General features: G+C 39.2%; 2 protein-coding genes across 4 annotated transcripts in view; one reads left to right on the top strand and one right to left on the bottom strand.

Annotated features, from left to right (window-relative positions):
• kif18a (kinesin family member 18A) overlaps positions 1-9,353 on the bottom strand; it is a 31,569-nt gene extending 22,216 nt beyond the window's left edge. The window contains exons 1-6 of the mRNA XM_030726436.1: positions 8,959-9,353; positions 7,492-7,817; positions 6,430-6,587; positions 6,210-6,314; positions 4,859-4,969; positions 4,469-4,666 (exon numbers count right to left, since the gene is read on the bottom strand). Of these exons, the coding sequence (XP_030582296.1) occupies positions 4,469-4,666; positions 4,859-4,969; positions 6,210-6,314; positions 6,430-6,587; positions 7,492-7,807 (888 nt within the window). The 5' untranslated portion in view covers positions 7,808-7,817; positions 8,959-9,353. The remainder of the gene's footprint in view (positions 1-4,468; positions 4,667-4,858; positions 4,970-6,209; positions 6,315-6,429; positions 6,588-7,491; positions 7,818-8,958) is intronic.
• Positions 8,690-16,829, top strand: part of mettl15 (methyltransferase 15, mitochondrial 12S rRNA N4-cytidine) — a 69,444-nt gene continuing 61,304 nt past the window's right edge. The window contains exons 1-3 of one of the 3 annotated variants that reach the window (XM_030726433.1): positions 8,754-9,208; positions 9,856-9,953; positions 12,212-12,463. In XM_030726433.1, coding sequence (XP_030582293.1) covers positions 12,221-12,463 — 243 coding nt within the window. In that variant the 5' untranslated portion in view covers positions 8,754-9,208; positions 9,856-9,953; positions 12,212-12,220. The other 2 variants (XM_030726435.1, XM_030726434.1) reach the window with 2 other exon arrangements.

The following is a 16,829-nucleotide window of genomic DNA, read 5'->3' on the forward strand; positions in this document are numbered from 1 at the left end:
GAATGTACAATTCCTCAAATATAACTATACCTGCAGTACACCATGTTTTTCCTTTTGAAGTCTTTCTAGTTATCGTATTGCTTTAAGCTACTAAATCTTACTTATACTTACATTATTTATTTGTGTTTATAGTTTTTTAATTAAAGACTTGTTATAATAAGTCCTTAACATAACTTTTTATACCTTGTAAATCATTTGAATCTCTGGAAAGGATGTGCTTTCCGAGTGTAATCCTCTGTGATGCTAAACCAAAGACATGTAGTTCCAGTGTTAAATGCAGCACTTGTCCAAAATTTACATTTAAAAAGCTGACAGGTCTCAATTTTACAAATTTGTACACATTTAATATGTTACAAAACTTACCCAAGACTTTTAGTGGTTCTAGTTTCAAAACTTCTATTAGTACACCTTCATTTCATACACTATGTATTTACTTGTATAGTGCGTACATTTTATCAGGATGGTGTTATCTCAAATTAAACAGGTTTGGATTTACCATAAGTTACCTTTGTCTGTGATTGTTCTGCTAACTACTGCGTTTTGTGAAAATTCACAACTTTTTACATCTGAAAACACATCATTTTACTCCAGTGAAGGTGACAATCTAACACCTATAAACCATGAACAACACATGCAACATGTGGTTTTACTTGGAGTGCCTGAAAAAAAACAAACATAAAACATTAGCTTGCTAGCACAGTAACCACATTCAAATTTCTGGGCAGAGTCATCTCAGACACTCTAACATGGACAGTCTACACATGCGCAACAGTCAAGAAGGCACAGCAGCGGTTGCACGTCCTGAGAGTACTCAGGGAAGGCAAACTCAACAGTGAACTGCAGTTAGCATTTTACTGTGCTGCCATCAAGGGCGTCCTCACTCAGGGAATCACTGTGTGGTATGCTGGCTGTTCTGCTGTTCTGCAGTCAAGAAAGCCTTACAGGGTGTCATCAAGGTCACGCGCAAAAAAACCCAAAACATTGGCCGCCCCCTGCCCTCCTTGGATGTTATTGCCAGCTCACGATACCACCGCCAAGCAGCGAAGATCATCAAGGATTCCACGCACCCCTCTCACGACCTCTTCCAACTACCATCCTCTGGCAAAAGATACAGATCCCTCAAAACATGGATTCAGGAACAGTTTCTTCCCCATGGCCACCCAGATCCTAAACTCCCACCCTGTCTCTCCCCAACCAGACTATAACTAAAACATACACCACACAAACACACATCACATATATGACATGGTTATAGGGTGTCTATATGATGTCTGTTTATTTTTTTTTTAAGTCTTATGAATCTTTTTATTGATGATGTGTGTGTTTGTTGCATCACACAGAAGCTGTGCTTTTTTTAAATTTAATTGTATGCTGGCCTTACAATGGCAATAAAGCTATCTAATCAAATTTAATCATCTAATCTAATCTGAAAATTGTTTAGCAGTTCCTCTCTTTACACCAGGTAAAGGGGTCTCAAACCTGCATCTCCAGAGCCACATGCAGATCTTGTGCCCATCTCCTGTGGCTCCCTGTGATTTCTGATAAAAAGTGAGATGAATGTATGGATAAATAGTAGTGGCTAGCATGGAAATATACACATAAATGGCTCATCTCTGGGCCTCCTACCTATCCTTGCGAATCGCCCTAAAAAAGTTGAGGAACATAAAAAAAAACCAGAATAACAATATAAGAAAAACTACTTTTAAATTGATTAATTTGCACAAATACAGCTAGCATTCAAAGTGGCCTGCGTAGCTTTATAACTTCTAGGGCTGTGCCATGTCATCCGAGATAATACTGATATGGCTATTTAGGTAAAATTGTCATATTGCGATATCATGCCTTTACGTTCCCTAGTGGGCACAACAAGACACACCCAGGTATGTCTGAGAGCACCGCAAAAGCCAAGTGTCAGCCTCTAATAACTATTTAGTACCTAAAAAGGGAGCTACTTCAACAACCGCCAACAAAGCACAGAATGTTGCAAAGAAAGAAAGCAAGACTGTTCCTGCTAAAGGTGGAAACAACAAACATGTTTCAACACTTGAGCCAAAAACACACTGACCAATACAACCAGGCTGTGAACGAGGAGATACTAGCCGGTGGCGATCATATGCGACCCAGATGTAAACAAACGGCTGCACCGGACCACTCGCAAGTTGCGCTCCATTTAGCGTGAAGAGCAAACAGTGGGTGGAAATGACTGATGGTGTTAAAGCAGCTAGTTAAAAAGCTCAACCTAAGATACAACATCCCAGGTAGAAAATATTTTTCAGTTTTATGATGCGACAATATTCTACAAATGCTGAAGAGTTACAGGGTAAGTTACTTTAATTTTCGCCAAACTAAACTGTGAAGCTGTTATTTTAAACTTTTACTTAAAATTTCCAGGGAAAACACTGCCTAGGCTACTTCTGTGCTTACATTTATCTTATGCTGTGTCACCAGATGTAATGCTGCTGCTGGCACCTCGTTTCAATAGATTCACACTTCAAAATAGGAAGTGTCTCATCAGTGACAGCAGCTCATTGGAGAAGAATGGAAAATGCCCTTCACTTACTTACACTTATAAACGCTGCTGCCTGCCAAGCTGCACGCATCAATGAAACGTTATTCACTTTTCCCCCCTATATTGTTATTGCAAATTTTCTCTAAATATAGTGATATAATTTTTAGGCTCTATTGCCCACCCCTAATAACTACTCTGTTTCAAAACAGACCTCATGCTCTGATTTGTTAATAATTGATAATAAGTATTTATAGTTCTATATTTTAATAAATGCAACAAAAACATGGGGTATCGTATCTAAAATGCAAAGTTAATGTATTAAATAATCATAAATAGCCCACTGCAAAGTAGCCACAAGTGATAAACAATTTCATTTATTAGTAATGTTGATAGGTTAATTTATAATTAATAGGCTATTAAGGTATAAGAGAAGATATATATTTTCTTGGGTATCAGTATTGAGTCTGAAATTCTCGTATGGTGACAACCCTGCTCATAGTGTACTTCATGTAGACGTACGCGACAGTGTGAATGATTAGTTAGACAGCACAAGTTTTGTTTCAGCAGATGCCGCTGTGCGCAGCTATCTGTGTTCACCAGGAAGTATCTTCTACAAATCTAAAATTTTTGACTACCACAATGCTAGCTGAATGCTAATGTTTATGAACAGATCACAAATTTTAGGAGTCACCTGGCACTGAGATATCTCACAGACCTCACAGCCTGGTGCACCAGTACCTCAGCTCAGCTCACCACTGGCTAGAACCTGTGATCACCAAACGTTACTACAGTTTTATGATAGAGGTTTTGTTACTCATCAGTGCGCCTGCCCACATTCCCAGGGTGTGAAATATTAATGTTTTGTCAAGGATACCGTATTCTCAGAGATATGCTGGAGGTGTCCTTTGACCACACTTTCAACTTTTCACATTTTAACCAAAACCACAATCTTTTCTGAAACCTATGCTAGTTTTGGTGACTAAACAACTAGCAAAAGTAAACAAGTAAAAACTGAATTTAACGATGAGTATAATCAGAACACAAACTGTGGTGTTCAGTCTGGCAATTTTTGCCAACTCCACCCAACTGCCGACCTACACACGCTCTTCATCAGTTACACCTTTATAAGAGCCATCCATATTCTGTTTATACAATATGGCTATTCCAATATTTATTAACCAATTACAGTTTTAAAACATCAGGTGCAGCTTTACAGTAACCATCCAAACTAATTAGTTATTGTTAATGTTAGAAACTATAATCTAAAGTAGGGCTGGGCGATATATCGAGTTTTTAAGAAATATCGATATATTTTCAAATGCGATATAAGATGAGACAATATCATTTACATCAATATAGTCTATGTCGCGTTACAATCATATTTGTAGATCCACCAGTTCACACTGCCCCGCCTCTCTCGTTCACCGCTTCACCCATAAATCAGGCAGGAAGCGACAGCATGGCAGTGTTGCCAACTTAGCAACTTTTTTGCTAGATTTAGCGGCTTTTCAGACCCCCCCCCCCCCCCCCCCCCCCCCCCCCAAACGACTTTTTCCCCCAAAAGCGACTAGCGACAAATTTAGCGATTTTTTCTGGTGATGTGGGTGACTTTTGGAGAGCTTTGGAAACCTGAAATCCTCCGCTGGTGCTGTGATGCAGCCGGCAGATACGTAGACGGGTGGGTCTGTTGCTGTGATATGTCACCGCATAGGTCTATGGATTTACTGAGTTAGCTAGAACCCTGCTGACTGAAGGATTTTATTTTGTTCATTCAGTCTGTTTTCATGTTTTGGTATTGGCACAGAGTACTAGATGTACAGGAGTACACACAGGAGGAAGCACTTTGGTGAAGTCTACTACTACTTAAAAAAAAAGTTAAAATAACATTTTTTTTAAAAGGTCACTGATTTTCCAAAAGAGTTGGGACTGCAAAATAGTCATACATTCACTTTCACTCACCTTTGGGTCAGCAAGAGCATTGATAACATTGCCCAGGGCGAGGAGTGAGCGGTTGATGTTCGCACCTTCTCGTAACCGTGCCCCTTTAGCGTTGGTGGCGCTGGCTCTCTCTGAGCCTGCCAAGTCAATCAGGCTCATTTTGGCAACGCAGACATTATGATTGAGGCTGGCAATTTTGTCCTGCTGTCTCAAATATATCTATAGAAAACAATACAAAAAAGTTACTATCAAGAACTAAAGCCTGAGCAACTGTTACATGATTGTGGTATAAAGAACTTAAAAAACAAACAAACAAAAAAAAAAAACCACTGTACATTTTGTATTTATTTTTAATATTAGTATTTATAGCTTTATTTTCCTGACGATTTCTTGTTACAGTATTTAGAGTACCTGAAATACAGCATGGGAGCGGGAAGAGGTGGCATTCATATCAGTCGGGTGCTGTGTCCTGTTTCGATTTCCAGAATCCAAAGCCTCAAAAATCTGCTCTGCAGATTTGGGCTGTTGGTTAAAAAAACAAACAAACAAAAAAAACAAAACAAAAAAAACATACGTAAACATGGACAGTACACGACCAAGAGGAATCACAAAGTAACTTACAATACGCTGCCATCAAAAAACATTTCGCACAGTATCATGATAATAATTAAGCGATAATCAGTCTACTACAGGACAATCTATGACACATCATGTCTGCAACTGATAAAGAAAAAAATACACTTAAACACGCTAAAAGCAAGAATTATGTATTCATTCACACATTTGCATTGTGGCATCCATGTGTTTGTGTGTAACATCATTGCTTCTCAATCTTAATAATGTGGCAATTCATTTAATTAGCTCCATGATTTGCTTTCCCTTGCCTTTATCCCTTGTGAGTTTCTTCTTCTGCAACATAAGTGAGTTAAATTCCTCATTCATTTGATAAGCACCATTACAAGGAGTCATGGAATAGTGACTCTGGTTAGTCAGACTGACAGAGGAATCCATTTAGACCACCAGCATGCTTAAATTAAAATAACTATATATAGTGCTGGCATATGATTTAATATAATGTGTAATATAATGTAATAATTATATTACAATAGGAAGTGATACGATGTATTGCCCTATATGGAACCACCACAGAGCAATTCTCGGGCAACATTTTTAATGAAAGAAATAGTTTCACTGATTTGCATTTCTCTCTTCTTTTTTTAAACAAGTTTCTTGGTTATTGGAAAAGACACACAGTCCTACAAAGAAAACTTAATCTTTGTAACTGATGCCATCACAAAGTGCACATTTCAATTAAAGATTTCTCCCAAGTAGTTTTCATTTAATCAGAAAAGAAAAAAAAAAACAAAAAGAAAAAGCTTGTTTTTTTTTAAACCTGGTCCTGTGTCCTGAACAAACATGACCTGCGCAAATTTCCTACTTATTATACAACAAGCTAGCAGCACCTGTTTTTGCCAGAGTACTGAAGGTACTGCTAACCTTCATGCCATTTTTTTGATGTCTTTATACAGGCCGGCTATTTTTAAACAGAAGTGTATGCATGGATGCCATTTTCATTTTAGACTTTAAATTTGATTTTCTAACTAAAAAAAACATTGCTGTGCAATGATGAAGCCACTGAAGGAAAACTCAGTTGGACCATCTGGAATAAATTACAAGCAAGCACACAAATATATTTCTTTATTATGATACACAATGCTTTTAGGGAGTATTCTTTTTTTTTTAAATACACAATAGTACTAACCTTATGCAGCGTGAGGCCTTGTACAACCACTCCCTTAGAACTGTCCTCCCTGACTGCAAGAGGCCCTGCATTAGCCAACAAGTCTCTTATCTGTTCATTGTAAACCTGTGAACACATACAGATACAACAAAACACTGAAACTGCACCAAGAAAAAAAAGTATGGTCAGGCCAAAGCTTTCAAAGAAATGCACAAAGGAAAAAAAAAAATCCAATATTCACCTCAAGATATGAAAATGCAACTGCAAACTCCTTCTCCTCTTTTGCATCATCCATGCGTTTGAAGAGTTCGTTCATTGTGCGGTACATGACCCCAGGGTCATTTGGTGAGCCTAACATGGTATGTGTCTTGCCTGCTCCTGTAGCACCATAGGCAAACACTGCAAGTGACAAACTAGTTAGTGCTAAGCTTGCTTTGGAAAGAGCATAACCAGACATGCAATATGAAAAACTTGGAATGTGAGCAATGGCAGTATTAGGATATTCAAAAGTATTTACAGTACTGTTCAAAAGTCTTGAGCCACCCCTCATTTCTTTATGTTTTGCTTCCAAGGAGCCAGCCTTTCTTGTCATTTTAAAAATATTCTTGACTAATAGTTGTCTTTGGACCTTAGCTGTTTTTTCACGTATTTTCAGTCCAATCTTTATACCTGACCATTTCTGGATGTCCTTCAAGAAGCCTAGAGAACTATTCCTGAAGACTACTTAAAGAAATTAGAAGAAAGCTGCTGAAGAGAGTTCAGGCTGTGTTAAAGAATAAAGGTGGTCATACCAAATATTGACTTTCAAGCTTGTTAGAATTGTACAAGCTCTGTTTTTGCCTTATATATATGTTCAATAAATCACTGCAGCTATTTCCTATTTTCTCAGCAAAATATAAAAAAGGAGGGGTGGTTTAAGAGTTTTAAACAGTGCTGTATTATTAATAGTTTTGCTAAAGAAGACCTATACTAAGCAATACTTTCTCAAACTTTAAATTCACATTAGTGAACCAAATACGCACAACTCTAAGATTTTTCATTTACTCAATTACACCAAGATATATGATAAACAATAGTACTCCATTTATCTAGCCCTCCAATAAAGTAATATCTTTGAAGGTCTAGTCCCTTCACAGCAGTGAGGGTAATTTGTCACAGCAGACAGATAAATAACTAGCAGACTACAGAACAAGTTAATAGGCTCTGAGTTATCTTTTCATAACTGGCGGACACCATGACTAATACGGACAGACTGTAGCTGCATGACAAGATGTTTGGCAGCTTGTACTCATTAATTTGTCACCTGTACAGTTGAATCCATTCATCACCCCATCCAGCACTCCTTTAGTGGTGTTCTCAAAAATGTCAACTTGTGTAGCGTTCTCGTCGAAGACTTGATCAAAAACAAACTTTAGGTCTTTGTTCGCCCTCTTGTTGATGTTTCTGTTTCGTACTCTTTGTGACCCAAAGCATGACAAATCCTCTTCCTTGGGGTCAAAGATGAGCATGTGCTTATCGACGACCTGGACCACATTCCGACAGTTTTCACGCTTCTCGCTCTCATTGGTCGGCCTCACTCGAACAACAACCTTTACATGGCTGCACACATTACTTGCCATAGCGGTTTCTCTGCAAGGAATGAAGTAGTACAAAACAAATAAAATGTTAACCATTTTAACCAGGTCCCTTAGCAGGCTGCACCTTGACCAGATGTTTTTGGTAGCCATCAACAATCTTGTGGCATAATTCTGGCTGGATATTTGACCACTCTTCTTTGCAGAATTAGTACAACTGAACATAAACTAGAGATGCAGATATTCACTTTTTTCAGTGCCATCCACCTTTTGGCAAATAACCTGAACTTAACCAACAGGAGTGGCCAATGTTTATCTGTTGTGCCCTAACAATTTTTCAGTCATTATCTGACATGACATTTCATTAATTTGTATGATTACTTATGTGCTCTCAAAGACAGTGTGAAGAGCTGACTTTGGGTTAATTTTTAATGGAGATTTTCTTTGTTTCCTTGGCTCAAAAGTGGGAATAAATGATAAAACAAAAAACCAAACAGACCAAAAAAACAAACATACATCTAAACATCTATTATATACATCTTCTATATACCTGCATGAGGACACAATAATGACTAGACCTTGCTCTAATGAAGGTTGTAATGGCTGGATGGTTTTGTTGAAGCTGTGTTAAAGATTCATGCTGATTGTAAGTGATATTGTACTGACTTTGATCAATCTCAGTCACATAAATAAATGTATGCATTTAAATCTAACTGTTGCATTAGTTTATCTATAGAAAAATCATGCTGATGTTTCTAAAGACAAAAAAGTGCAATGTTTTTGTTCTCTTCTATATTTACTTGCACACTTCTGCCCATTGCATAAGTGCCAAAATGATTATCATGCTCCTTTGTTACACATGACAAGAAAACTAATGCACCATTGGGGTAACTAGGTGACGGTTTCGCCCCTTTTAAGCATCTACGGGGCGGTCACCATTCATTTTAATAACATCATAATACATTCAAACGCTAAGAGGTACTAACTAATAATTTTCAAATTAAACTGGGTAAAACAGCTATTGTTAGCTCAGTGCTATCATAAAGAGGATAATCAAGCACACATTACAAAGAGATGACAATCCTACCAATGTGAATACAGCAGGCTGTCTTAAGCCTGCTATCTAGCTAGCTCTGGCATTGTTTCTAACTGTAAGGCTTTGTTCCCTTCGTCTCGGCTAGAATGATCAGTCTTACCTTGGGTTAGTAACGGCTATCTCTCAAATCACTATCACGGCGACGTTTTCTGATCAAATACAGGTAGCTCGAATTAAAAAAAAATATAAACTCGCTAGCGTTACCGCTAGCATGACCAGCGCCAATATTTTTAAAAAGCAGACGTCTTCCTCTGCGGCAGCTGATTGGATGAAAGCCGCCCGTCACTGGGCGAGCCGCCGTGACGCGCAGGGTACGCTGCGGAAGGTGGAGTACTACGTGGTGTGCTACGGTAAGCTACGGCCGCTTTCCGTTCATATAAGCACGGTTCTGTGCCTCTGCCTCAACATTTGTGAAAGTTATTTAAGTGGACTCGATCGTACAGTCGAATCCCTTTCGGTGTATTTATGCTCACAGTCTGTCTAGGTATGAAGCGCGGTCATCCAACATGGTGACATGACAACGGTATTCTCTGCATCGCTTTATTAAGATGTAACATGCCCAGCCTCTGCTGATATCATAGCCTGTATACACGTGGTAAAGAACGTCAGGGTGGGATAAACAGTTCCCAGTTTAATAGATAATAGCTTTTGAGTCACAGCTACGTCAAACACATGCACGCTCTCATGCATTTTCTCCACGTGCAGGTGTTTTTTTTTTTTTTTTTAGCTAGGTAGATAGCTAACCTTCCCACCAAAATACTGGTTTTGTGTGTTGAGTTACTACTAACTACCGCCATGCATGATGGCATGCGTTTGGTTACATTAACCACTAACAACCTACAGGTAAGCTAGTGCGACCTTCCTACTCCTAGCTTAAAGGTTAGCGGCTAATGTTTAGTAAACAGTAATAAGAAATGGAAAGCTGGTTTAGTGGGGGCTTGGAAAAAATGTCTACTTCTTAAATTAGACAATAATATTCCTGCCTTTCTTTCTCCAGAGTGATTGGCACTGTGAAGAACACAACTCTTATTACAGTTGAAAGCTGTAATATGAAAAATAATCACATGCATCTGAAGACAGCAAGACAGTGTTGAGGTGTGCTATAGGAGTGGGGGGTGGGCCTACATCTGAGTCCCCTCTTGTTTTGCAGTGGTGATGGACAGGTTGACAGATGAAGTCAGGCAGGAGACTGTGGACTATGATGTTTGCAGATAACTTTGTGAACTGTAGTGAGAGTAGGGAGCAGGTGGAAGAGTGCCTGGAGGTGGAGGTATGCTCTGGAGGGAAGAGGCAGGAAAGTCAGTTGAAGCAAGACTGAATACCTGTGTGAGAATGAGAGGGAGACAGGTGTAACAGTGAAGCTGCAAGGAACAGAAGTAGCAAAGGTGGATGAGTTTATATACCTGGGATCAACCATTCAAGGCTACAGAGAGGTGCACAAGAGAGGTGAAGAAGAGCATGCAGGCAGGGTTGAGGGGATGGTCATGAGTGTGGACAGAAGGATAACAGCAGGAATGAAAGGGAAGGTTTACAAGATGGTAGTGAGGCCTGGTATGAAGTGTGGTTTAAATATGGTGGCACTGACAAAAGACAGGAGGCAGAGCTGAAGATTTTAGATTTTCACTGGGAGTAATCAGGATGGATAAGATTAGAAATGAGTACATCAGAGGGACAGATCAGGTAGAGCGGTTTGATGGTTTGGACATGTGCAGAGGAGGTTTAGTGGATACACTGGACAAAGGATGTTGAAAATGGAACTGCCAGATAGGAGAAAAATTGGAAGACCACAGAGAAGATTAATTTATGATGAAGGAGGGGTGTGCATAGGGTTTGTGTGACAGAGAAGGTTGCTAGGGATAGGGTGAGATGGAGGCAGATGATCCACTGTGATGACCTCTAAAGGGAGCAGCTGAAAAAAGGAGAAGAAGAAGAAGATCCATGTTAATAAATGCAAAAAATCCCCCAGTTAATTTGCCTCTGCTCTACTGGTGAAGGATAGCTTAATTTACCTGCAAACCTAGTATGGATATTTCCACAAAGTAACAATAATGTGAATAAAAAAGTTGACTTTGCTTTCTGTAAAGGAGTGGTTGTAGACTGGAGGAAAGTCCACATGTGTCTTGTTTTTTTTCTTTTTTTTCAATTATTTTCTTGTCTTGAGCAAACCACAACAAAGCAGCAGAGCAGATGTCCCACCAACTAAATAAAAAGGGAAACAGTGTCAGTAGAAACTAATGAGATAGCTAATTGTCTTATGGCTTAAGCTAAAATGCAGCTATCATTTGTCAGGAGGAGTTTACTACTGCTAACATGGTGCCAAGCATGCCTGGACAAGCTCTTCTGAGAAAAAAAAAAACTTGGCCTGCTTAAAAGACTGCTGTATCTAAAAGTGGTAAAGTATCAGATAAGATGATGTAGTCAAGGTACATGCTAATGAAGCCTATTGCAAAGTAATAAACAAAAATAGGTGTTTTTCTAGGTCCAGATGATAAAAAAAGTGCCTTCATCTCACAATACAAAGAAATATTGATGTCAGATGGAATTATTTTGAACTATTTTTCACCCATGAAGTCACATGTGTCTTGAAATTTTGGTTTGCCTTTTTGGTGCGGCTTGGGCGCAAAAATGTCTTAAATCACTGCTGTACAGACCTGCAAGTATGCTCCACAGTCTTAACGCAATCATGAATTGACAATTGTTTTCCACATCTTTAAATACAGTGTAACTCCTTGCTGCCATTGAACATTTGCTTTTTTTCACAATGCCATTTGCAGTGTTGAATTGCCATCAGCTTCTGCACAAAATATTTATTTGATTATAATCATCCATGCTGCCTACTGTGGCAACCACTTGTGAATAAGAGAATGGCCGAAAGGAGCTAAAAGAGCTGTAATTTTTCACATTTCATGTTGCAATAAGGCATATGTTTTTTAAACCGTATGCATGCCTTGATGCCAGAAGTGTTGTCACAAAAAGGCCAAAATGCTGAACTGGTGAGCCAAAGATATACCCTAATCAGGGGTATGGTGGGTGATTTATGTGTATATGAACTACACACGTGTGTTGTCGGAAGGGTCCAACCTAAACAGTTTTGTATATATTATACAAAAATGTATATTGTATAGTTTCATATCATCATATGTTCCTGTTCCCGGCTGTTTGCTCTCAATGTAGTTGTTAAACCTGATAAACCCCAGAGTGTACTGTAAGCTTGTCCTGATTATAGCCTCATGGTGATAGAATGTAATTTTTAAAACTGTACTACACACCCAGTTCCTCTTGATTAGCTTAACATTTTATCTTTCTTCTCATCACATAACTCTGCTTTTTTTTTTTTTTTTTTTTATCCACAGATCATTATAATGATCATGATTTTTCACACGACCGTTCGCTCTTACTCAATGATACAAAAACCACATCTGGCTGCATGGAGAGCATGGAGAAGGTTGAAGCTGAGATTGCACTCTTCTTTTGTTGGCGCATCTTCTGGTCCTGGTCCCGTGGACAGATCCGAAGACCCGTCGGCTGCTTCAGCTGAAAAGTCTCCTCATACGCCTGTCATGCTGAAAGAGGTGCTTCAATACTTAGACATTCAGCCAGCTCAGGTAAGATTTTTAATGTCCTTAATAAAGTTCATGTCTGTTTGTTTAAAGGTTCTTTTGAAATATGTCAAATAGTCATTCAGATGAAATGAGCTGCTTTAGGCAGGTATTCAAGAAGCAGTGGGTTGATTCTGCTTGCATTTATTACCATTATTTCCAATTGAACCTTTTCACCTGCTGATGTATTTCCATATTAAAAAGGCCCTGGAATGTGCTCAGACTGTAGGCAAATCTGACGCGGAACTAAATTGAATCTCCAGACTGACTGACTGACGATATTTGCAAGTGATTAGATCATATTTGTATTTTCACATTGTATTCAGGCATTGTTATCCTGTCTGCCTCGGTTGCTGTGGTAATAGCATAGGCATGCAAACTCGTACTGTGACGTGTTTCTTATGTCCCTAAATTTTGACTTTCTCGTGTGTCTCAGACCTTTTGGAAGTTATCGCCAGGCTGTTGTGTGCATTGCATCGGCCATCGGGTTTAGAAATAGGTCTCTTCTCATTGTGATTTGAGGCTAGAAATGTTCTATCCTCAAATCTTTCCTGATAATCATCCTCTTCACAGAGATGTTTGTTGCTAAGGTAAAATTCTGTTCACACACTACATAACAACTTGTTGTTATAAAGGCACTCATGAATTGGACAGGGTAGCAGTATCTTGGCTTTCACTTAATGTATGTACTACCAGGACAGATGGGCATGAGTCAAAAGCCTTCTGGCATGGCAGGCAGCAAAGGAGGGAAAAGTAATGGCCCCCTCCACCCCTCATATAATGCATGGTCAAGGCAGGTGGGGGCCATGGGTCAACAACTTAGTCAGGAATTGCGCCACTGTAAGACTGTTGGCAGGACACAGGGTGCTGCGTCGCTCCTGCCTGAACTTTAGCACCTCTAAACTCCTCCGCTGCCCGCCTATTTGCCAACTGTCCCAAGACAGCTTGCCAATCAGATGCTATTAAAACATTTTGATAGATTTTTTTTTTTTTTTGTACAGTACGTGCTGTAAAACTCACTTGGTGTGACGTTCGGTAGAAATGATGTATGATTGCATTCAGAAGTCTTTCTTTAGTGTTCCTTTGCTGCAGATGCTTGTTTTCATACTTTATGTAATGTTACAGATTAACTTGCTCTTTATCTACAGCAATATTACAACCTTATCAGGCTGCTGACTCATAGTCATTCATATTCATATAGCTACAGGGCTAAATATAACCACATAACTACAAAAATATAACTGTAACTAGTTAGGCAATCAAATGTGAATTCTGACATGACTCTAACAGAGCTGCCATTTAGGCACTCAAATTTGTGGTGGGTGTGTGAGGTTGTCACTAACAGATCAGTTGCTGTGAGGAGGAGAACCTGCCCTTAATTGCAGACAAATGTCCAAATGATTAAAGATGAAATGGGCATTATAAAAATAATCACTAATATGTAATTGCTCTTGTCAGCTGAAGAAGAGTTTGTATGAATGGAGTACTTGCATGATGATGGGTGTCAGAGCAAATACTGCAGTTAAACTGAAGTGTGTAAATGGAGCCTTTCAGTGCCCTGCTGCCTCCCACACAGGACGTCTGGCTGTAAATCTGTATGCAGGTAGCTAATTTGCACTGGTAGCCTGCACTGTATTTTCTCAGTTTTACAAATGGCCAGTCATGCTTGTTGGGCTTGGATTGATAGCTTGTCATATTTCTTCTCTGAAATCACACAGTCACTTAATAAATAAGAATGCGGCTCACCATTAATTGCCTTAGAAGCCCCATGGCAATGGCTTTTCTTCCTTGGTTTAATACGTGCCTGTATGAAGCAGCATGGTGGAACAGGACTTTAAACCTAAGGTGTTTTTTTTTTTTTTACCTTTGGAGAGGAGGGGATTTTGCCCACCCTTTTAACTATTTTGTTCTAGGGATATTTAAATTGGTTTGTAGGGCCTCCACTTTGGTCCAGGCTGAAATATCTCAGTAGATTGCCATGAAGTTTTGAATGTTTGTGGAAGGCTACAGACATGGAAGTGGAAGAACTGCGCAAAGCTGAAACAAAACCCACCTAATCAGCTCATATTTAATAAGGTTAACTGGCACCAGGTCAGTAACATGACTAGTACACATCACAGAGGTGGAGGCACAAATCTTAATTTTACGCTATTTTTTTTACTGGAAAAACTGAGACATGTCATTATTATGTAATGTAATGGTGGGTGATGGAAGACTGATGCCAGGTAAGAAACAAGATTGTTAAGCTGTGGCCTTGTAGCCAATGGTAACGTTAACATTAACGTTAGCTGAGGTAGTTTAATAGTGATTAATAGCATTTCACTTTGACAACATAATTTCACATTAAAAATGACCAGTGGGGGGGAATGTGCCAGTTTGCTCAAATTTGTACTTTTGTACTACATTTATTTATTTTTAATTATTATCTGTTTTCATTTTACATCACTTATATACTGTTTTCTACTTCTTAAAGACAAATCGTACCGTTTTAAAATATTTCATATATTGCAACCACTACACTTGTCTGAAAGGTTTAGTTACATATATTTAAGGATAAATTGTTGCATGATGTTATATGGTGTCTTTGTTAGAGAGATGTTATTGACACTACAAATAACCTGACAGCAAGCCTGTGAACGATGAGCCTTACCAAGCCGCCTTGGTGATGTCTTTGGTCAGTTGTTTAAAGACTATCTAGTTGAATGGGGGGAAGCGCTGTGACTTTAACTGCATGTATGGAGCTACTAGTCAGATTTGATAAAAACTGGTTAAAGGTTTTGATTACTTTATCTAAAATAGGTTTTAGATTATTATGGTTGCAGCAAGCCAAGAAAAACCTATTTACAGTGCCTTGCGAAAGTATTCGCCCCCCTCGAATTTTTCAACCTTTTGCCACATTTCAGGCTTCAAACATAAGATATAAAATTTTAATTTTTTGTGAAGAATCAACAACAAGTGGGACACAATCGTGAAGTGGAATGAAATTTACTGGATGTGTCAAACGTTTTTAACAAATAAAAAACTGAAAAGTGGGGCATGCAATATTATTCGGCCCCTTTACTTTCAGTGCAGCAAACTCACTCCAGAAGTTCAGTGAGGATCTCTGAATGATCCAATGTTGTCCCAAATGACTGATGATGATAAATAGAATCCACCTGTGTGTAATCAAGTCTCCGTATAAATGCACCTGCTCTGTGATAGTCTCAGGATTCTATTCAACGCGCAGAGAGCATCATGAAGACCAAGGAACACACCAGGCAGGTCCGAGATACTGTGTGGAGAAGTTCAAAGCCGGATTTGGATACAAAAAGATTTCCAAGCTTTAAACATCTCAAGGAGCACTGTGCAAGCAATCATATTGAAATGGAAAGAGTATCAGACCACTGCAAATCTACCAAGACCCGGCCGTACCTCTAAACTTTCATCTCAAACAAGGAGAAGACTGATCAGAGATGCAGCCAAGAGGCCCATGATCACTCTGGATGAACTGCAGAGATCTACAGCTGAGGTGGGAGAGTCTGTACATAGGACAACAATCAGTCGTACACTGCACAAATCTGGCCTTTATGGAAGAGTGGCAAGAAGAAAGCCATTTCTCAAAGATATCCATAAAAAGTCTCGTTTAAAGTTTGCCACAAGCCACCTGGGAGACACACCAAACATGTGGAAGAAGGTGCTCTGGTCAGATGAAACCAAAATCGAACTGTTTGGCCACAATGCAAAACAATATGTTTGGTGTAAAAGCAACACAGCTCATCACCCTGAACACACCATCCACACTGTCAAACATGGTGGTGGCAGCATCATGGTTTGGGCCTGCTTTTTGTCAGCAGGGACAGGGAAGACGGTCAAAATTGATGGGAAGATGGATGGGGCCAAATACAGGACCATTCTGGAAGAAACCCTGTTGGAGTCTGCAAGAGACCTGAGACTGGGACGGAGATTTATCTTCCAACAAGACAATGATCCAAAACATAAAGCCAAATCTACAATGGAATGGTTCACAAATAAACGTATCCAGGTGTTGGAATGGCCAAGTCAAAGTCCAGACCTGAATCCAATCAAGAATCTGTGGAAAGAGCTGAAGACTGCTGTTCACAAACGCTCTCCATCCAACCTCACTGAGCTCGAGCTGTTTTGCAAGGAAGAATGGGCAAGAATTTCAGTCTCTCGATGTGCAAAACTGATAGAGACATACCCCAAGCAACTTGCAGCTGTAATTGCAGCAAAAGGTGGTGCTACAAAGTATTAACGCAAGGGAGCCGAATAATATTGCACGCCCCACTTTTCAGTTTTTTATTTGTTAAAAAAGTTGACACATCCAATAAATTTCATTCCACTTCACATTGTGTTCCACTTGTTGATTCTTCAC

The sequence above is a fragment of the Archocentrus centrarchus genome, chromosome 3, assembly GCF_007364275.1.
Source record: "Archocentrus centrarchus isolate MPI-CPG fArcCen1 chromosome 3, fArcCen1, whole genome shotgun sequence".
NCBI lineage: Eukaryota > Metazoa > Chordata > Actinopteri > Cichliformes > Cichlidae > Archocentrus > Archocentrus centrarchus.